The following is a 23,894-nucleotide window of genomic DNA, read 5'->3' as shown; positions in this document are numbered from 1 at the left end:
CCCCTCCCCCCCTCCCCTCCCCTCCCCTCCCCTCCCCTCCCCTCCCCTCCCCTCCCCTCCCCCCCCTCCCCTCCCCTCCTCTCCTCTCCTCTCCTCTCCTCTCTTTTCTTTTCTTTTCGGTCACACCCAGCATTGCTCAGGTTACTTCTGGCTCTACATTCAGAAATCGCTCCTGGCAGCTTGGGGGACCATGTGGGATACTGGGATTCGAAACACCGTCCTCCTGCATGAAAGCAAATGCCTTACCTCCATGCTATCTCTCTGGCCCCAATATATTTTTTCTTGATAAATTAAAAAAGATCACACTTAATGTCATTTGAAAAAACAATATTATGGTCAAGAGAGAGTACAAGGATGGACCGACTCTGGTTTGATCCCTGGCATTCTCACTAGTGATCCCTGAATGCTGAGCAAGAAGGTGGTTGCTGAATGCCATAGGGTGTGTTTCAACCCTCCCCCAATATTAAACAGTATTCATGATCAAAACATATGTAAAAGTTGTTATTTACTAGGCTTTTGAGCTTGATCGTGTCCTACAGATTGAATGTTTTTTCTTTGCCCCACCCCTTGTTTCCACACTTTATTGTGGCTCCTTAGTATTTGAGTATATTGTAGGGGTGTATTGTAATTGTGCCTCGCTTCTACAAAGGCAGAAATTCTACCACTGAAGTACTTACAGGTGGTTAATTTTTTTTTTTTTTTTGCTTTTTTGGGCCAGTGATGCTCAGGAGTTACTCCTGGCTATGCACTCAGAAATCACTCTTAGTTGGGGGACCATATGGTATGCCAGGGGGAAATAACCACAGTCTGTCATGGGTTAGCTGCATGCAAGGCAAATACCATACTGCTTGTGCCATCACTCTGGTCCCTCAAGTGGTTAATTTTTTCAGTTAAAATGTACAGTTTTAATTTAGTTTGTAATTTAATCATAATTCATAGATTTTAGGTTTAAACAGACCTTCCATTTTAAAAAGAAAACATTTTCTTATATTCTCAGTGAACCTTGCCCCACAAAACTGCAAAACTTAAATATTTCATCCTAATTTTATGAGTTAAAATAACATTATTTTTTGCTTGTTATCTGATAATGGGAATGTGTGGGAAATCTTTAGTATATTAATTATGTCAGGCTGCCTCTGGAGCAGGTGCTAGATTGTCAGACCTAGTAGTGGTCCATAGACCTTACTTTGCGTCATTGCACATTGCGCTCATATGGTTTCCCACATCCTCAGCAATGCCAGGAGTGATCTGAGTAACCAGGTATGGCCCCCAAATTCCCGTTCCCAATGAAATAAAATGAAAGGAGAAATTCTACTATTCTGTAATGATGCTGAAATATTTAAAGATTTGATGAACCAATGCCAGGTGTTTCAGAGAAGCAATCCTACTTCATGGGTATCATCCTTTTCTGTAGTGAAGAACAGTATCTCAGTGTTTGGAAAATAGCAGGTGGAAATAAATATATTAGTTATTACTGCCTAGTAAATTACTTCAAAATATAGTTGCTTAAAATAGTTAAGAGATGCGGGCTGGAGAGATAGCAAAGTGGTAGGGCGTTTGCCTGTATGCCCCCGATTCAGGACGGAAAGTGGTTTGAATCCCGGCATCCTATATGGTCCCCCAGGCCAACCCGGAGTGATTTCTGAGCCAGAGCCAGGAGTAACCCTGAGCTCCGCCAGGTGTGACCCCAAAACAAAACAAAACAAACAAAACAACAAAATGTTAAGAGATGGAGCTATATAGTACAGAAGGTAAGACGCTTGCCTTGAATGCTGCTGGCTTGGGTTCTATCCTTAGTACCACAAGTGCTCCCCTGAGCCAGGACTGCAAGAGCCAGAAGTCAGCCCTAAGCACCTAGGACTCATAAAACAAATAGAAAAACAGAATTGCCACATTTTATGTGGTTCAAAGATCTGGATACAATATAACTGGATCTAATAAATATGGTTGTTTCATCTACTGTAGTCTTCTCATGAGACTAGTGGGGAGCATGAGGGAATTAATTCCAAACTATTCAGATGTGGACAGTCGTCACTGGTTTTTGAACTGAGGAAGGATCTCTCTCTCATACATGCAGATCATGAGCCCTATCGAGCCTGAGCCACAATTAGCTTACTGACCTGTTGGCAAGCGGCACGACCCAGCCTTGAAGCCAGAGATGCTGGGATTGAATTTGAGTTGGCCATGTTCAGGCAAACACCCTACCCGCTGTGCTGTTGCTTTGGCCCCCCCTTTTTTGAGGTCTCAAGGGTCAAACCCAAAACTTGCACACAACTGCTGAACTGCTATCCTACTACAAGAATTTTGCATTTAATTTTCAGTGACTATCTACTCCGTCTACACTACAGTGTCAGTCTCAGGATGATGTCTGTGTGTTGCAGGGGAGGAATGTTTGGAGGGAAGGAGGAACAACTGAATGTTTTTAAACAGACAACTGCTATATTTTGATTTTTGTTTGGAAGGAGTTGTCTTAGCATTTATCAGGCTCATATCAGTGGAGTTGTTGAAAAATCAATCAATTCTAGATTTATTTTAAAGGTAGAGGATTTGCTGCTGAATTAGATATTGGTGTGAGAGAAGAAACAAATTAGTACTGCTTCCAACTATTCATTCAGAACAACTGTATACGTGGAGTACTGTTTTTTGATATAGACTTTTGAAGAATGGGTGAGTTAGAGAAGGGTAGAACTTATTTATCTATCAATCATTAAAAGCTGCTTTGTGGGCCAGAGAGATAGCATGGAGGTAAGGCGTTGCCTTGCATGCTGAAGGACGGTGGTTTGAATTCCGGCATCCCATATGGTCCTCCGAGCCTGCCAGGAGTGATTTCTTGAGTGTAGAGCCAGGAGTAACCCCTGAGCATTGCTGGGTGTGACCCCCAAAACAAAAAAGTTACTTTGTATTTCTTCCCTCTTATGCCTCCTTTTCTCTCATCAGTCAAGTAATGAGTTGCTTTTTATATTAGTTTTTTAGACCTTTATAAATAACTCTAAGCATAATTGATGATAATGTTGAATATATTGTTGAGTAGTTCAATTGCATAGTTACATCACAATGTCTTTATTCCATTTTGGACTATTACAAAAAAGCGTCTATGATTATGTACATTCAGGTCTTTTTATTATATATAGTTCTTCTCTGAATAAATATCAGAATAGAATTACTAGTGCATATGAATCTCATATTTTCTTGTTTCAACATGAAAGCTAGTTGTGTACATGAGCATACATATTCTACAGAAAAGCTATTGTGTCGGATTGACTGTACCAGTATAGATGTGTTAAATTTAATTACTATGGTGTTCTTACCTGCTGGACAACCAGGAGATGCTCAAAGAAGCACTGAATAAATAGTAACTCAGGATCTTTACATTAACTTTTTCTTGAAATGATATTCCTTTCATTGTTAATAATATGAAGGAGCAAGATAGCTGAATAGGCAGAATATTTTGCTGCACTTATAGAAACCTTATAGACTCAAAATCAGCCCTAAAAAGATGAAAAGGCTTGTTTTAAGACAAGACAAATCAACAGACACACCAAAATCCTACAGAAAGGTGAGACAAAGTCCCATGATAATTATCTCTCTCAATAATCAGTTAAGAGACACAGAAGGAAAAAAGGATCAGATAGCCACATCTTATGTCTGGCTACCTACACATCTGAATAGTCAAAACAAATATAGGCCCAAAATCAAAGGTTGGAGGACAATAATCCAAGCGAACACATCCCTTAAGAAGGCTGGGTTGGCAAATCAAGTATCAGATGACACAGACTTCAGACTTAAAAGGGGACAGAGATGGACATTTTTTGTTTTGTTTTTGTTTTGGGGCCACACCAGTGATGCTCAGGGGTTACTCCTGGCTCTGTGCTCAGAAATAGCTCCTGGCAGGCTCAGGGGACCATATGGGATGCTGGGGATAGAACCAGTTGCCCTAGGTCACCACATGCAAAGCAAATGCCCTATTTGTGCTGTCATGCTGGCCCCAAGATGGACATTTCTGTGTGTGTGTGTGTGTGTGTGTGTGGTTTTGGGTCACACCCAACAGTGCTCAGTGGTTACTCCTGGCTTTACCCTCAAAAATTGCTCCTGTAGGCTCGGGGGACCACATGGGATGCTGGGATTCAAACCACTGTCCTTCTGCATGCAAGGCAAACACCCCACCTCCATGCGGTCTCTCCTGCCTCAAGATGAACATTTCTTTTTTTTTCTTTTGGTTTTGGGGTCCCACCCAGCAGTGCTCAGGGGTTACGCCTGGCTCTATGCTCAGAAATCGCTCCTGGCAGGCTCGGGGGACCATATGGGATGCCAGGATTTGAACCAATGATCTTCTGCATGAAAGGCAAACGGCTTACCTCCATGCTATCTCTCTGGCCCCAGGATGGACATTTCTTAATAATCAAAGGATGTGTACAACAAGAAGAAATCACACTTCTAAATATATACATATCCTATAAAGACCAGACAAATATTTAAAACAATTGCTGAAAAATTTGAAGGAAGACATCAATAGCAACACAATAATAGTGGTAGTCTTCAGTATTACCTGTCACCCTTAATAGGTTAACCTGGCTAAAACCTAACAAAAATATACTGGCTTTGATGGGAGAAATGGAAGAGAGTGTATTAGTAGATATTTGGGTTCTCCACCCCAGAAAACTGGATAAATATTATTCTCAAATGCAAATAAATAATTCTCCAAGACAGACTACATGCTGCCCATAAAACATACCCCATAAAATAAAGAGGATAGAAATTGTAAAAAATACTTTCACAGTCCATAAATTAGAAGTGAATTACAAACAGACACAGAAGGAAAAGTTTAACACCTGAAAATTACACAATTCTCTACTGCATAACTTGTGCATCAAACAGAATCAAAGAGGAAATCCTCAGAAAGGAAGAATGGGCTACATAAATAACTTACTGGGAGCTTACAAAATTGAAAAGTGATCAACAAAATGAGCCAAAAATAGGCAGACAGAAGGAAATAATAAAGCTTAGAACAGAAATTAATTAGTTGGAAATTGAAGAAAACAATCTGAAAGATTAATGAAGGACTTGATTTTTTGAAATAATAAGCAGATAGATAAACCACTATCACATACGGAGAGAGAAAATTAGTAAACCAAATTAGAAGTAAAAAAGGGGAGGTTACTACATAAATTCAAAGGTAAACAGAGTTTACTGAGAAAATTGCCACAAAACAAGAGAACCTAGAAGAAATGTACTAATTCCTGGACTATTATAACCTTCGGTTGAAACAAGATATCTGAACAGACCAGTCACTATTGGACAAATTGGAAAAGGTATTCAAAAGTGTTCCCAAATATAAATGCCCAGGCCCAGAAGGATTCCCTAAGGATTCACTTTTAAACCTTTCAAGAGAAACTATTGTCAGTCATTTGTAGGCTCTTCTAGGAAACTAAAGAAACTGATGCACTCCCAAATAGTTTTTAATGAAGCTAACATCACCCTGATAACAAAAACAGACAAATGCCACACACACACACACACACACACACACACACACACACACACACACACACACACACACACACACACAAAAAAAAAAGAACTGCAGACCAATATTCCTTATGAAAAGATGCATAGTTCCTCAATAAAATCCTACCAAACAGGATCTAATGCCTCACCAAGAATGTCATATGCCATGACCAAGTAGGATTCACTTAAGAGATGCTTAGAATGGTTTAACATATGCATATGATTCTTTTTGATATACCAAATCAACAAAAGGAAAAATAAAAATCATATGATCATATCAATGGCTGAAGAGAACACATTTGACAAGTTCCAACACCCATTCATGATTTAAAAAAAAAAACACCCTCTGAACAAGATGGAAATGGAAGGAATTCTTAATGTAGTCAAGGCTAATATACTATATGGAGAAAAACTGAAAAGCCTTTCCTCTAAAACAGGGGTCTCAAACTCACGGCCTGTGGGCCATTTGCGGCCCTCTGTACAACATTTTGTGACCCACGGCCGGCCTTCAAATATCGCAGTATTCGTGATTATTTGATTACCGAGTAAGTAAAAAATTGCATTAAACATTCGCATACCCTGAGCAGTTCCGTTCGGGGTATGCAAATGTATAATGCGATTTTTTTCCTTACTAATGTGATTTTTTATTGCGAATATTTGGTAAACGAAATCCCTTATGCGGCCCTGCCTCACCCCGACTTTGCCTCCTGTGGCCCCCAGGTAAATTGAGTTTGAGACCCCTGCTCTAAAATCTAGCAAAAGACAAAGCTGCCTCCTCACACCACTCTTTTTCTATATACTGCTGAAAGTACAGTCATAGCAAATAGATAAGGAAAATATATCAAGGGCATTCAGATAAGAAAGGAAAAGTCAAGCTCTCACCGTTTGCAGATTACATGCTACTATATTTAGAAAACCCTAAAGACTAGCAAAAAGGTTCTAGAAACAATAGATTAATATAGCAGAGTGGCAGGCTACAACATTAACACAGAAATATCAATGGCCTTCTTATACATAAATGATAGAGAAATAAACACTAAAAAAACATTTTATTCACAGAAACGAGTCAACTTAAGAGGAGAAAGACCTATTGAAAGAAAACTTCAAAGCACTGCCTAAAAAGGAAAAAATTACACAAAGAAAATGAGACATATACCCTGTTGTTAATGGATTGGGAGAATTAAAATAGTTAAAATGGCAATACTCCTCAAAGTATTATAAATATTTAATGTAATCTCACCAAGAATACTTCTTCAGAGAAATGGATCAAATACTTCTTAAATTTATTTGGAACAATAAACACCCAGAAATAGCTAAAGAAACCCTTAGGGAAAAGATGAGAGGAATCACTTTCCCCGACTTTGGATTTTAATACAAAGCAATAGTCACTGAAACCCCATGATATTGGAATAAAGACAGAGCCTCAGGTCAATAGAACAGACTTGATTATTCAGAGAATGTTCCCCAGACAAACAATCAAATTTTGACAAAGAGACAAGAAACACAAAATGGATCAAGGAAAGCCTCTTCAACAAGTGATGTTAAACCATCATGACAGTGATAGTGTGTGGGAAAAATAGAATGCCTGTCTTGAGGCAGGGGTTGGGGGAGAAAGGAGATGAGGGGTACGGGTGATGAGAATGTTGCTCTGGTGAAGGGAGTTATTCTTTTTTTTTTATAATTGAAACTCAACTACAAACATGTTTGTAATCATGGTGCTTAAATAAAGATATTAATTTAAAAAAAAAGTGGTGTTAGAACAACTGGTAAACCACATGCAAAAAAGCAAACTCAGACCTCTATCTAATACTATGCACAAAAGTAAAATAAAAATAGGGGCCAGAGCGGTGGCACAAGCGGTAGCCTAGGACAGATGGCAGTTAGATTCCCCGGCATCCCAGATAGTCTCCCAAACCAGGAGTGATTTCTGAGCGTATAGCCAGGAGTAATTCCTGAGCGTCACTGGGTGTGGCCCCAAAACAAACAAACAAAAACCAAATTAATAAATAAAATAAAAATGAATTAAAGACCTTGATATCAGATGAAACTTTAAGATCAAGAAAAAAATTGTATGTAAAACACTCCATGATATTGAGACTAAAGGCATCTTCAAGGAAGAAACACCGCTGTCCAAACAATTGGAAGCAGAGATAAACAAATGGGACTAAATTAAACTGAGAAATTTATGCACTTCAATGGAAACTGACTAGGATACAAAGGCCACCCACAGAATGGGAGAAACTATTCAACCAATACCTGTCAAATAAGGGGCTGATATTTAAGATATACACGGAACTGACAGAACTTAATAAGAAAATAATCTAACTCCATCAAATAATGAAGACATGACAATGAAAAGAAATGACCAGGTACTTTTTCAAAGAAATAAAGATGGCTAAAAGGCACTTGAAAAATACTCTACATCACTAATCATCAGGGAGATGCAAATAAAAACAATGACGTATCATTTCTTGCCACAGAGTGGCACACTTCACAAAGAACCAGAAGAAGCTTTGCTCGTGCGGATGCAGGGAGAAGGAACTCTCATTTACTGCTGGAGGAAATGCTATCTAGTCCAGTCTTTTGGAAAAACAGTATGGATATTCCTTAAGAAACTGGAAATTCAATTTCCTTACGATCCAGCAATTCCAGTCCTAAGCATATACACTAAGAACACAAAAACACAGTAGAAACATGCTCTCTGCACTCCAATGTTCCTTGAGATGCTATTTGCAGTAGCCAGAAGCTGGGAACAACTCAGGTGCCTGAGAACAAATGAGTGGCTTAAGAAACAGTGGCACAGGGCCCGGAGAGATAGCACAGCGGCGTTTGCCTTGCAAGCAGCCGATCCAGGACCAAAGGTGGTTGGTTCGAATCCCGGTGTCCCATATGGTCCCCCGTGCCTGCCAGGAGCTATTTCTGAGCAGACAGCCAGGAGTAACCCCTGAGCACCGCCGGGTGTAACCCAAAAACCAAAAAAAAAAAAAAAAAAAAAAAAAGAAACAGTGGCACAAATATACAATGGAATACTATGCAGCTATTAGGAAAAATGAAGTGATGAAATTTTGCTATCCATGAATGCACATGAAAACTATTATGCTGAGTGAAATGAGCCAAGGAGAGAGATTGACACGTAATACTCTCATCTGTAGGATTTAAGAAAAATAAGAGCATATTAATAATATCCAGAGACAATAGAGATGAGGGTCAGAAGGACCAGCACATGATATGAAACTTAGCACAAAGAGCAGTGAGTGTTCTTTGTGAAATAACAACACGAGCAATTACCTTGACAGTGATATAGAGAGAAATAGAAAGCCTTTCCTGAAGATAAACAAGGTGTGTGTGTGTGTGGGGGGGGCAGGGAAATGGGAACATTGGTGTTGGAGAAAAGTTACACTTGTGAAGGCTGGTGTACTATACATTTGGTGATGGAAACCCAACTACAAACATTTTTGTAATCATGGTGCTTAAGTAAAGTAAGTCTTAAATAATTAAATTCTAATATAGATAATATTGAATACAACATTTTGCTGCTTGAAAGAGACACATTTGGGTAGTCAGTAAATACAGCTTCAAAGTCAAAGGGTGGAAGTTTGCTTTAAGCAAACAACTCCCTTAATGTGGAAGTGAGAAAAAAAAAAAAAGAATGTGGGAGTGCACATCTTAATTCAGGCTTAAAACTGTTATCAGGGACAGAGAAAGCAATTTCTCAATAATCAACAGATGTGCACATTAGGTAGAAATGACAGTCCTAAACATATATGCACTCAATTAGGGGCCAGCAAAATACTTAAAACAACTGCAGCAATACAACAGTTGTGTGAGACTTTGACCCCACTCCATATTATCTTTATAAATGAAGACCATGCTAAAACTCAACCAGGACATCCTGGTTTTGAAGAAAGATGGAAGAGAGTGGTTTACATACATAGTATATATATATACTCTCTATTCCATGTTTCTTCAAAGCCAGGGTGTCATGTATGTGTGTGTGTATATATATATATATATACATATATATATGTCCTGTATATATATACATACATAGTAAACCACTCTCTTATATATATATATATGGGTGAAAAGGCATATATATATATATATATATATATATATATATATATATATATGAAATACACATTTTCTCTAATGCCTATGGGTCAGTCTTCAACATAGGTCATATGCCGCTCCATAAAACTTATGTCAACTATCTTCTCATATGATTTTGCACTAAAAATAGAAGTAAGTTACAAACAAAAACACAAATAATTTTAACACCTATAATTAAGTGTTCACTACTAAATAACCACTGGTCAGAGAGGTAATCAAAAGATTCCTTGAGATCAGTGAGAACGCACGCAAAATTATAACTTAACAAGAATTCATTAGAATGGGAAAAAGTATTTTTCTAAATAATTTAATGTCACAGTTTAAAAAATGGTAAATGACAAACAAAATTAACTGAAAGAGGGCAGGAGGAAGGAAATAACAAAACAGCAGAAATGATCTGTAAAATCCCCCCGAAAATAATCCCAAAGATCAATAAAAGCAAGAGTTCTTTTTCTCTTTCTTTCTTTCTTTCTTTCTTTCTTTCTTTCTTTCTTTCTTTTTCTTTTCTTTCTTTCTTCTTTCTTTCTTCTTCTTTTTCTTTCTTTCTTTCTTCTTTCTTTCTTTCTTTCTTTCTTTCTCTCTCTCTCTCTCTCTCTCTCTCTCTCTCTTTCTTTCTTTCTTTCTTTCTTTCTTTCTTTCTTTCTCTTTTCTTTCTTTCTTTCTTTCTTTCTTTTTCTTTCTTTCTTTTCTTTCTTTCTTTCTTTCTTTCTCTCTTTCTTTCTTTCTTTCTTTCTTTCTTTTTCTTTTTCTTTCTTTCTTTCTTTCTTTCTTTCTTTCTTTTTCTTTCTTTCTTTCTTTCTTTCTTTCTTTCTTTCTTTCTTTCTTCTCTCTTCTCTTTCTCCTTCTTTCTTTCTTTCTCTCTCTCTCTCTCTCTTTCTTTCTTTCTTTCTTTCTTTCTTTCTTTCTTTTCTTTCTTTCTTTCTTTCTTTCTTTCTTCTTTCTTTCTTTCTTTCTTTCTTTCTTTCTTTCTTTCTTTCTTTCTTTCTTTCTTTCTTTCTTTCTTTCTTTCTTTCTTTCTTTCTTTCTTTCTTTCTCTTTTTTCTCTTCTTTCTTTCTTTCTCTTTCTTTCTTTCTCTCTCTCTCTCTCTCTTTCTTTTTCTTTTTTTTTTTTTGCTCCTGGCTTGGGGGACCATATGGGACACCAGGGATCGAACCTAGGTCTGTCCTGGGTCAGCTGCATGCAAGGCAAATGCCCCACTGCTGTGTTATCGCTCTGGCCCCAAGAGTGAGGGTTTTCTTGGGGGGGGGTTGTTTGTTTAGTTTTTGGGTCACACCCGGCAGTGCTCAGGGGTTACTCCTGGCTCTCTGCTCAAAAATCGCTCCTGGCAGGCTCAGGGGACCATATGGGATGCCGGGATTCGAACCACCGTCCTTCTGTATCTAAGGCAAATGCCTTACCACTGTGCTATTTCTCCGACCTCCTAAGAGTGAGTTCTTAAAAAACAAAACAAAACAAAACAAAAAACCAAAATTGATAAACCAGGAGCAAGGCAACCAATGAGAAAAACTTAATAACTTGATGTCAGCTGACACACGATGGTTGAAACTGATAGATGCTGAACAAGAACTGGATGTTGAAAAAGGGATAAAGTTATATCTGTGGTACCCCTTAATTTGCAGTAGTGCAAACTACAGTATCAAGAAAGAGAGATAGGGGCCGGAGAGATAGCATGGAGGTAGTGAGTTTGCCTTTCATGTAGAAGGACGGTGGTTCAAATCCCAGCATCCCATATAGTACCCCGTGACTGCCAGGGGCAATTCCTGAGCGTAGAGCCAGCAGTAACCCCTGAGTGCTGCTGGGTGTGACCCAAAACCCAAAAAAAAAAAAAAAGTCTGTCTCAGGCAGTCATGGGAGGATGGGGGGTGGGATATTGGGGACATTGTTGGTAGGAAATGTGCACTATGCTGTAAACCAAATTGTCTAAAAGGAAAAAAATGGCAAGAAGAAAGCGAGAGAAGAAAATTGTAAGCCTAGAGACATGAAGGGGAAAGGTCACTGAGAGAATTAGAGAGAACTGGGGACATTGGTGGCAGAAATGTGCACTGGTGAAGATTGTTGTACAATGCATGACTGAGTCTTGAACAACTTTATCTGTAAAAGAACCAACAACTATATTATGAACAACTTTGTAACCATTGCTTGAATTTAAAAAAAAAAAGGAAAGAGGAAGGGCATTTCATTACACATACTACAGAAATTCAAAGGGCCGTCAGAATTTGCTTTGAGAATCTTTATGTCACAAAATAAGAGGACCTTGATGTTCTGAAACTAATCTTTAATAAAGAGACAAACAGGGCTGGAGAGATAGCATGGCGGTAGGGCATATGCCTTGCATGCAGAAGGATGGTGGTTCGAATCCCAGCATCCCAGCATGGTCCCCTGAGCCTGTCAGGAGTGATTTCTGAGCATAGAGCCAGGAGAAACCCCTGAGCACTGCTGGGTGTGACCCCAAAACTAAAAACAAAACAAAACAAAAAAGGGACAAGCAATACCACAAGGAGCAAATAAAGCCTCTTCAATAAGTGGTGGGAAAACTGGTCAAACACATGCAAAAAGTGAACTTGGTCCTCTCTTTTAATACCATACATGAAAGTCAAACTGGATTAAACCCCTTTATGCTAGACCTGAAAACATAAGGTACATCGAGGAAACTGTATGCAGAATTCTCCATGACACTGAAGCTATATAACATCTTCAGGGATGAAACACCACTGGCAAGGAAATAGAAGCAATGATAAACAAATGGGACTGCTTTAAGCTAAGAAGTGCTTGCAGTGCAAAGCTTACCCAGGAGAAACTCTTTGTCCAGAACTCATAAGATAAGGAATTTAATATCCAAGACATACAAGATGCAGGAGAGCTTAGAAAGAAAAACATAAATCTAATCACATAAAAAAAATGGGGAGAAGAAATGAAGACTTTTCCTCAAGGAAGAAATACACATGGTATGAAATAATGCTCCACATCATTGATCATCAGAGATGCAAATCAAAACTACAGTGAGATACCATTTCACACCATTGAGACTGATTAGGCTCATCACAAAGAATAAGAATAACCAGTGCTGGCGTGAATGTGAGGAGAGAGGGATTTCTTAATTCACCTGATGGTGAGAATGCTGGAAAATGTTCCTCATAAAAACTAGAAATTGATCTTGCTTATGACCCAGCTGTTCCACTTCTAGGAATATATTCTAGGAGCCCCGAAACAATGGAGAAAAACCTTCCTATGTTCATTGCAGCCCTTTTCACTATAGTCAGTATCTGGAAACAGCCCAAGTTCAGGAGAACATATACATGGATAAAAAATTTGTCATAGGTACACAATGTAATACTAGGCAACTTTAGGCAAATTGAAGGAATAGATTTCATTTATATATGGATGACTATGGAAAGCATTATGCTGACCCAACTGATTCAGTGGGCCTAGGATAGACAGAATTTGTGGATATATTAAAAATATAGTATGGTAATTATATCCAGATCGAGCCCAGGACTAGGAATAACAAGTACATCATAGAATCTTGACACAAATAGTGGGGAAGTGTAATTAGGTCAAAGAAGTAATCACTATGAATGGATAGTTGGAAATGATCACTTTGCAACAGGAATATGCTTGCTGAAAGTAATAGGCATGAAATATATGTGGGTGTATATATATATATATATATATATATTTCATAACTGCAGATCTAAGGGGGGGGTGGGAGAGAAAGAAAAAGAGTGAGAGAGAAAAAAGGTATGTGCCCTCTAGGCAGGCCTTGGGATCACAAAAGGGAAACAGGACATTTCTAGTAGGAAATGCATTGGTAAGGCAAAGGGTTTATACATTGTATGACTGGAAATCATGAATAAATGTTGTATCTTTGAAAAAAACCCCAACTGTATTTGAAAAACCTTGTTACCATGGTGTCTAAATAAAGTAATAAAATTAATAAGAGGGGGTAAACAAAAAAGCTTCTAGCTTTTCAGTGGTATACCAAGGCCTTTGAGTTATAAAACTCTGAGCAACTGCTGATCCTGAAAATCTTGACTATAGGGAATGTATGAAAAAGATACAGATATGTTTTGTTCAGGTTTATTAGCTTATTTATACTAAACACATTACGGAATCAATCTTGCTGTGTTTATGTTTTCAGTTTTAAGCCAATAATGCACAGTGAATTAAAGTGAATCATAGAAAATATAAATTCTAAAATGCACTTCAAAAAATATGACTGGTGCCAGAGCAACAGCACAGCAGTAGGATGTTTGCTTGTATGCGGGCCGACCCCAGACAGATACTGATTCGATCCCTGCATCTCATATGGTCCCTGAGCCTGTCAGGCACGATTTCTGAGCTCAGAGCCAGGAATAACACCTGAGGGCTACCAGGTGTTGCTACAAAACAAAACAAACAAAAATATATGGAACTACCCAGTTCATATAGATGATGACAATATAGATGAGGACCGGAGGAGACTGGCTCATAGTATGAAGCTCCAGTTGGTAAATAACCTACACTAACAACTAGCATGACCACTGTTAATGGAGTGGAAAAGTTCTTGAGTTACAGGCAGGAGGGGCATTGGTGGTGGGAATGTTGCACCTGGTGAAGGGAGCGTTCTGTTTATGACTGAAACCCAACTACAATCATGCCTCGAAATTATGGTGCTTAAATGAAGATTTTATATTTAAAAAAAAAAAGAAAAAGTATGAAACTTTTCGTTTTGGGGATTTCTTTTGGTGTGGGCACTCAAATGGCAGTGCTCCAGATTCAGGAATTACTTCTTGTACATGGGGGTATGCCAGGGATTTGAAAAAGTAATGTAGAACACTGAAATACTTAGGGATGAACTAACATGATGTTCAACAGGTACTGGGTTAAGGAGGGAATTAAAGAAGAAAGCAAAGAATTAAAAAGAAAAAAAGATAGGGCCGGAGAGATAGCATGGAGGTAAGGCATTTGCCTTTCATGCAGGAGGTCATTGGTTTGAATGCCCGGCGCCTCATAATGGTCCCCCAGTGCCTTCCAGGAGCAATTTCTGAGCCTGGAGCCAGGAATAACCCCTGAGCACTGCTGGGTGTGACCCAAAAACCACACATACACACACACACACACACACACACACACAAAATAAATAAATAAATAAAGACGTGCTAGGGTACACAGCATAAAACTGATGTTCATAGCAATAAAACTTAGACCAGTAATAATAAAGAATATTCTAATCTCACATATTAAGGTAATAATTAATATAAAAAATGAATCTCTAGTCAGTGGAAGTACGGAAAGAAAAATTAGTGAAAGCAATAAAAATAATTTTAAAATATTACACAAAATATACATGAAAACAAATGTTCTGAAAATACGTAAAACACAGCAGATACTTAGTTGTACTCATGGCGTGGGGTGAGAAAATCAAAATTCAGAGACTCGAATATTGCAGAAGTTAAAAAGACACCGTAGAAATACAAAATGTCATGAGACTACTGTGAACTAAGTGGATAACCTCAATGAAACAGATGAACTTTTGAAAAACTCAACCTCCAAGACGTTAATCAAGAGAAATAGAAGGCCTCACCATACTCAAATCAAGCAGGGCAATTAAAAGAGCAATCAGAAGTCTCCCCCACCAAAACAAGAGCCTCAGTCCATGTGGTTTTACAAGTGAGTGTTACCAAATTTCAGAATGAACCTATTTTTTAACCACTCATTTACCTTTTCCTAAATTAAAGATCTCAGTAATTTTTTTCAATTTTTTATCAATTTAATATTATACTGAAATAAAAAGCTCATAGTGATCTGACCAAAAGAAATCACTCATCTTGGGGCCCAGAGAGATAGCACAGCGGCATTTGCCTTGCAAGCCAGCCGATCCAGGACCAAAAGGTGGTTGGTTCGAATCCCAGTGTCCCATATGGTCCCCCGTGCCTGCCAGGAGCTATTTCTGAGCAGACAGCCAGGAGTCACCCCTGAGCACCGCCGGGTGTGGCCCAAAAAAACCAAAAAAAAAAAAAAAAAAAAAGAAATCACTCATCTCCCTGATGAATATAGGTATAGATTATCAAAAAATACTCAGCTTAAAATACTTAAAAATACTGCTAAATAAAAATGCTGTATTAAAACCTAAAGTTATGACAAAATTTTATTTTAGTGATATAAAGATGGTTCAATACATAAAAGTCAGTGTAATATACAACAAAATTGACAAGGGGCTGGAACAATAGCCACAGTGAGGTAGGAGTTTGCCTTGCATGCACCCAACCCAAGAACAGACCCCAATTCCCTACTCAGGCATCCCATTATGGTCCCTGAGCCTGCCAGGAGTGATTTCTGAGCACAGAACCAGGAGTAACCCCTGAGCGGCACTGAATTGACCCCCCCCCACCAGCCACAAATAAAGAAAAACTGACAAAACTCAGGCCTGGGATGATAGCATAGCAGGTAGGATACTTGTCTTGCATGCAGAAGGTTCAGAAGTGTTGCAAAGAATAATCCCTGCACACAAAGCTATGAGTAAGCCTGCATATCATAGGGTGTGGTCTAAAAAGTATAAAGATAAAAACCAGTTGATCATATACATGCCAAAGAGAATGCTTTCAACAGGATTTAACATCTATTTATGATTAAACCCTCAATCTGGGATAGTAGACTTTATTTAAATATAAAAGATGCAAGAAATTCAGGGCTACCATAATCTCAACTACAAAAAAAAGTAAACTAAGCTTTTCTTGAGATAAGGGCAAAAAAAAAAAAAAAAAGAAAGAAATCCACTCTCAACAGTTTTATTAAACATAGGAATTCCTTTCCACAGTAGTCCAGAAAAAGAGATAAAAGGAAGTCACCATTTGCAGATGACATAATAAAAATACTCAGAAACACTAATCACACCCTAAATTTACTATTAACAAGCCTATACAGTAAAGTCACAAGCTGCAAAAAGTATCTTACATACAACCAATAAACTAGAAAAGAAAGAAATTACTAAATTCTGATATATGGGTAGTGATGGTGGATAGATTGCATAGTGGTGGGGCATTTGTCTTGCACGCGACCAATCCGGGGTAGATCCCAGTTCTATTCTTGGCATTCCATACGATCCCCTGAGCCTGCAAGGAGCGATTTCTGAGCATAGAGCCTGGAGTAACCCCTGAGCACTGCTGGGTGTGACCCAAAAACCAAAAAAAAAAAAAAAATTATACAGAGGTATGAGATGACTCAATAGTTCTACTCCTATGTATCCTGGGAACTCAAAACACTAATTTCAAAAAGGTATATTTACATTTGTGATATTATTTTCTTTTACTGGTAATATCTGGTAATAGCTAAACTCTCACAACAGGTGCATGAATAAAGAAGTTGTGGTATGTTAAACATTGGAATAGTAATCAGCTGTAAAAATTAAATATTCATTTCTTGGCACCTATCATCAAACACAAAAAGAATTAAATCAGAAGGATATATACACTCATCTGTGTTCCTTGCTGCACGTGGTGCAATAGCCAACATGTGGAAACAACCCAAATGCCTAGTGACAGATAAATGGATGAGGAAGCTGTGGTATATTAAACACTGGAATATTGTGCATTTTATAAGAGAACAAAACCATGTAATTTTCAGCAACATGGATGGAACTTTAGTACATCTTGATGAATGAAGTCAGTCAGAAGGAGAGACAAATAGATAAAAAAAATAAGGGGCTGAAGAGATAGCACAGAGGTAGGGCATTTGCCTTGCATGCAGACAGTGGTTCGAATCCTGGCATACCATATGGTTCCCCGAGCCTACCAGGAGCGATTTCTGAGCGTAGAGCCGGGAGTATCCCCTGAGTGCTGCCGGGTGTGACACCCCCAATTCCCCTCCCCAAATCTTCATATGTGGGACTTAAAGATACAGTGATACATCAGAGGTTCAAAGGCACCATAATGAATTGGGTGGAGGAGGGGCGAGAGGAAGGAGTGTTGAGGTGGGGAGAGAAGATGTACAATTTGTACAATGGCGATGGATGTGGTGTTGGAATGACGTCCATGAGGTCATTATTAATAGGATTGGAAACCATAAAACCTCAATAAAATTATATTTTAAAGATGGGACCTTGCATTTGGCTGCAACAACCCTGATATAGGAAGTGAGCACTCAGGGCACTGAATATGAAACATCATTTCAAAGGACTTTCGGGCCAACACCAGGAACTCAGTGCTACAACCAAAGACCAAAGGCCACTCAGAAATAGTAGTGCTGTTTTTACCTGTGGAGCTGCTAGGCCCTCATCCGTGATTGCCTTTTGAGGAAGTTGTAACCAGAGTCATAATAACCCTTCACACTTAAAAACATAAAATAATTTTTGTTTGTTTTGGAACAAACCCAGAAATTAATAATATATTAAAAACTGTCTAGGAGCTGGAGAGAGAGCATAAAGATTATGGTGCTTGCTTGCCTTACGTGAGGCCACTCTCATTATGTCTCTGGCACTGCATGTGGTTTCCTATCACTAGGCATGCTCCCTGAGCACAGAGCTAGAAGCACTGAGCACTGTTGGTTGTGTCCCAACATACACACACCTTATTGCAGATTAACTTATCATATACCTGAGGGTCTGTCTCAGTATATTCTATTACATCACCTGAGAGTCTGTCTTTATTCCAGTACCATGTTGTTTTAATTACTACCATATAGTAGTAGAGTTTGAAGACCAGGAAAAAAACGATGCTTCCCATCACTTTTTCTCAGGGATTGTTTTAACTATTTGTGGAGGTTTATTATTTCATATAAGTTTTAGAAGTGTTTGGTCTATTTTTGTTTGTTTGTTTTTTGGGCCACACCCGGTGACGCTCAGGGATTACTCCTGGCTCTACACTCCGAAATCGCTCCTGGCTTGGGGGACCATATGAGACTCAGGGGATTGAAGCCAGGCCTGTCCTAGGTTAGCCTCATGCCTTACCACTGTGCTATTGCTCTGGCCCCTGATCTTTTTTTTTTTTTTAATGTCACATGTATCCTTCTAGGGATAGCATTGAATCTTTAGAGAGCTCTGGTGATTTTTGTCATTTTAATAATGTTAGTCTTCCCAATACATGAGTAGGGAGTGTGTTTCTATTTCCTTGTGTCCTCTCTTATTTTTTGTTTTATTTTTAGTTTTCTTTGAATAGGTCTTTCACCTCTTTAGGTAAGTTGATTCTGAGGTACTTGATTTTCTGAGGCACAATTGTGAATGAAATTTTTAAAAAAAATTTCTTTCATTATTTGAATGTAGAAAAGTGGTGAGCTTTTGTGTTAATTTTGTAGGCTTCCACTTTACTATACAAACTACTGTTTGGTAGTGTTTTTAGAAGTTTTTGTTTTGGGGCCGGTGAGGTGGCACTGGAGATAAGGTGTCTTGCCTTCCAAACGCTAGCCAAGGAAGGATCGCGGTTCAATCCCCCGGCATCCCATATGGTCCCCCCAAGCCAGGGGCAATTTCTGAGCATTTAGCCAGGAATAATCCCTGAGCATCAAACGGGTGTGGCCCAAACCCCCCTCCCCCCCAAAATGAAGTTTTTGTTTTGTTTTGGGGCCATATCTGGCTGTACTCAGGAGTCATTTCTGGCTCTGTACTCAGAAATCACTCCTGGCAGGTTTGGTGGACCATATGGGATGCCAGGAATTGAACACAAGTCTATCCCATTATCAGCCACATGCAAGGCAAATGTCCTACTGCTGTGCTATCACTCTGGCCCTGTTTTTAGAATTTTAAATATAGTAAATATCATACTAAATTTCAATACTAAATATAGCATCAAACAGAGATCTTGATTTCTTTTCCTAGCTGGGTGTCCTTTTTATCTTTGTCTTGTCTAATTGCTATGGCAAGTACTTCTAATACTATATTGTATAGAAGTGTAAAGAGTGGACAGTCTTGTCTTGTGCCTTTCTTATTGCCTGAAAAGGCTTTTACCTTTTCCCCATTATGTTTTCTGTGGGCTCATGGTAAATTGCTTTGACTAAATTGAGGAAAATTCTTTCCATTCTCTTTTAATTGAGAAACTTTATCCTGAATGGATGCTAAATCTTGTCAATTTTTTTCCCTGCAGCTTTTGATATGTAGCGAGTATTCATACTTAGACTATAGTTTCTTTATTGGATCCATTTCTATCCAGTCTTCTCTAGCATGCTCTGGACTCTGCACTCAGGGATCAGTCCTGACAACAATTAGTGAGCCATACGTGGTACTGGGAATTTGAGCTTGAATTGTCTTCCTGCAATCTAAGCATTTACTCACTGTACTCTTCTCTGGTTTTATTTTTCTTCTTTTGGTTTTGATTAGGAGGTGTGGTGAGGCAAGTGCAAGAGGCTATAAATAATTCTCAGTAATACTCCATATATCATCTTATGGTTGATTGCTTGGCCAGTCATGTTCTTGGAGGGGTGTCACCGAGGTCATATCTATTGATGCTGAGTACCTGCTTGTCTGCCCCATATGGTAAAGGGTGACGTGCAGTGCCATGGTCAACGTTTGCTCCCTGCTCTCTTTCTTAAACTTCATTCTATATTTGAAAATACCAACAGTCTTTTGTGCTATTATTTTCTTTGCAATGTATTTTTATAAGCTAGTGGCATTGGCATAACTTAGAAATTAGTTTAGAAATGGAAATTTATGGGCTCCGAGAAATCTGAATAAGGCTTTCCAGGGCCTTTTAAGGTTTTATACAAACTGTAATTGACTGTTCCTTGTCCTTGTCTAATTTTGTCTAAATTTGGATAGGGATTTCATTGAGTTTACATACAAATTTAAGTAAGATTGTCATTTTGGTAATATTAATTCTTCCAATCCACTGTCATAAAGGTGAAGGAATTCTTGACCTTGGACCAGAGGATGACAGCTTGTACTAGCATCAGATAGGAATGAAGCCATGTAGCTTCTGCAGTAAAGTTTAATAATTTTTGCTTATGAGCCACATTCTATGAACTAAGAACTAAGGGACCATAACTTACTCTGCTGAGGGGCCATATCTGGAAGTGCTTGGGAGATCATATGCAGTGTCTGAATTTGAACCAAGGTCAAGGCCGAAACTAGATGTTAGCAAGCATTTTAGCCATTGTACTGTCTGGTCCTGAATAATATTTGAGGTGAGCTCTCAAGTGATGCTCAGCGAGCCGAGCTGATGCATGGTACTGGAGGTTCTAATAAAACTTCTAATGCTAAAACTCAGTCGTGCGCTGAGGTCTCTAGGACTAAACCTGGAGATGCTTGAGAGGCATATATTTTAAAAATTTAGTCGGATAGGTAAGCGAGCCTTGAAGACTGATTTTTCAAGATTAAAAAATAACAGTGATATCGTTACTAGAAACATAAGGAATTTCTTCAGACATTTGAGCAGTGAAGAAAGAAATTTTGACACTCAGATATTAAATAATAAATGAAAGATCTATAAATGAAAGATGAGAGAAAAAATAGACTCACAGATGGTTGGATACTTTTTCTGAAAGGGAAGAAGTAAATTTAAATATTACTCAGTGTAAACCTTCAACTTTAGTTTTTCCATTCCGTTTTATTTAGTTGTGAGCATTGTTTGATACATGTTAATTAATTTTAATGATTTATGTAATAAATAGTATCACTATATACTTGGACTTTTAGTACTTATTTTGTTGTATTGAAAAGATACATCAATTACAGTGTATATATAAATTATGTAGGAAGAATTTTACACTTGAAAATAATCAGTTTTCATAACTTGAACTATTATCAATCTATATTAAATCATAATAATTAAAATCCTTTTTTTTAACATGCACACAGGAAACCTCGACCTGTCTCACAGTTGGTTGCACAGCAGGTTACGCAGCAGTTTGTGCCCCCTACACAGTCAAAGAAAGAAAAAAAAGATAAAGTAGAGAAAGAAAAAAGTGAAAAGGAAACAACTAGCAAAAAGAACAGTCATAAAAAAACAAGGTAAATTTGAAGAGTGTTTTATGATCATTTAATATGCTCTTTCAGTACACTATTGATTTATACGAAGTTGAAGTAAATTTAAATGTGAGAATGCTTTGAACAAATTTTTGAATATGGGGCTAGACAGTTAGTACAGCAGTGAGGGCTATTCTCTTGCACGTAGTCAAACCAGGTTCGATGCCCAGCATTTTATATGGTCCTATGAGCCTGCCAGGAGTCATTCCTGAACACAGAGCCAGTATTAAAAGCTGAGCATCACCAGATGGCCACCATCCACCCCCCCCCCCCCGGAAAATGCTTTATTTTAATTAAAAGACCTTTATGTTTGAGCTATTCCTATTCATAACTCTGATGTGATATTCACAAGTATTAAACATAGACTTGTTCAAAACTATCAGTATAATCAGGGATCCACATGAAACCATCATTCTGGCTTTCTCTTTGTTATCTCTAAACATCAGTGAACAGTCCTGCATATTGCATATAACTCAAATTGCAAAGAACTGCATGTAACTGAAAGAGTAAATAGTTATATAACTCAGGTGATTTCAGCTTCCTTTTTTTTTTTTTTTTTTTTTTGGTTTTTGGGCCACACCCGGCATTGCTCAGGGGTTACTCCTGGCTGTCTGCTCAGAAATAGCTCCTGGCAGGCACGGGGGACCATATGGGACACCAGGATTCGAACCAACCACCTTTGGTCCTGGATCGGCTGCTTGCAAGGCAAACGCCGCTGTGCTATCTCTCCGGGCCTCAGCTTCCTTTTTGATAAAACAATTCTTTTGAAATGTTTCTTTTAAAATGTCTAAAAAGATGTGAAGGTAATTACAGTACAAATAGATCTATTATTTTCATAGTATCTTAACTGTTATGTATATAGTACATATAGTTATATATATAAAAGTTATATAGTCTATAACTCTTGTGATCACATGAGAATTACTCTTGGGCAGTGCTCAGGGGACCATATGGGGTAGCATGGCTTGAACCTGGGTTAGATGCTCTTCAGCTCATTATTTGATAATTTGTTGGTTTGGTTTGGTCACATTGAAAACGGAATGATTTACTGATTTCAGAGATGTGATTACTTCTTTTTGGTAGCTAAATGTGCGTAAGTCTAGAGTTCTAAACATAGATACGTTCACTTTGTATGTAATTTATCGATTGCTGGCTTAGAAAGTGGAGAGAGGCCAGAGGAATCATTAACTTCAAAATGTATCATCTCTTGTGTTTAGGCCAAGATTGAAAAACGTGGATCGGAGTAGTGCACAGCATTTGGAAGTTACAGTCGGAGATCTGACGGTCATTATTACAGACTTTAAGGAGAAAACCAAGTCACCTCCTGCCTCTAGCGCTGCTTCTGCAGATCAACACAGTCAGAGCGGCTCTAGCTCTGATAATACAGAGAGAGGAATGTCTAGGTCATCTTCACCCAGAGGAGAAGCCTCATCACTGAATGGAGAGTCTCATTAAAGTTTATTTTCTCCAACTTCTTAGTCACCCTATCACAACATGAAAGTACATCGATTATGCCAAGAAGTGTCACATTTCCATGACAAGCATACTCATGCACAGCCCACCGTTTGAGTTTGACATACAAATAGAAATTTGTTAGAGCCTGTTAGATTTTTACTGCAAGCATTTCCAGATTAAACATTTTGGTCTCCACAGTTAAAGGTGCCATGAAAATGTGGTTGAATTATTCATTATGCAGTGTTATTGGTAAGTCTATTTTCACTTTTAGTTTAGTGAATTCTAGCACATCATTTAAATTCTCTATTGGCATGTAACAGTAAAAATTTTATAACATAGTGCAAGCTGCCTAAATATGTATTATTTGAGAATTGTGAAATAAATAGTTATATGTATTCAAGTTAAAGATCAACTTAATCAACTATTGCTGCAACAGGATTTTCTCAGTGGTTATCCTCTTAAAGAAATACACCTGCTGGTACTTGGTGTGGTTAAATAGGAAAATTGTTATTAAATAAAGAATTTGTATAAGCCGTTGCCAATGTTTTTGACACATTTCACTAAATTATTGTTCGTGAATTCTGTTTCTGGTTATATCTGTTTTCGTTTTATTTTTATTTTTGCTTCTTTCAAAGCATTCATTTATTGTCCTGTTTACTAGCAGAGTAGTAAACAATAAAGCACTTAGCTTTATCATTCAGGTTTAGTACTATGGTCATTGAACACTGGTATTTACTGTATTATTTAAACGTGAAATTTAAGATGATTGTAAGCATTTGACAAAATGAGAGGGAAACTGGCAATATTTTAAAAACTTCAATTTTTGAAAAGTTTTAATTCAATGGTTATCAGCAAACTTATGGATTATAGAAAAATGAGTAATCAATATAG

General features: G+C 38.0%; 1 protein-coding gene across 2 annotated transcripts in view; it reads left to right on the top strand.

The window, feature by feature from the left end:
• YAF2 (YY1 associated factor 2) overlaps positions 1–23,536 on the top strand; it is a 92,872-nt gene extending 69,336 nt beyond the window's left edge. For both annotated transcript variants that reach the window (XM_049783858.1, XM_049783860.1), the window contains 2 exons: positions 21,381–21,533; positions 22,766–23,536. In XM_049783858.1, the coding sequence (XP_049639815.1) occupies positions 21,381–21,533; positions 22,766–23,003 (391 nt within the window). In that variant the 3' untranslated portion in view covers positions 23,004–23,536. The remainder of the gene's footprint in view (positions 1–21,380; positions 21,534–22,765) is intronic.
• Positions 23,537–23,894: the final 358 nt, after the last annotated feature.

The sequence above is a fragment of the Suncus etruscus genome, chromosome 11 (assembly GCF_024139225.1).
Source record: "Suncus etruscus isolate mSunEtr1 chromosome 11, mSunEtr1.pri.cur, whole genome shotgun sequence".
Lineage (NCBI taxonomy): Eukaryota > Metazoa > Chordata > Mammalia > Eulipotyphla > Soricidae > Suncus > Suncus etruscus.
Note: the sequence above shows the minus strand (reverse complement) of the source record. Positions and strands in the feature narration are given on the sequence as shown.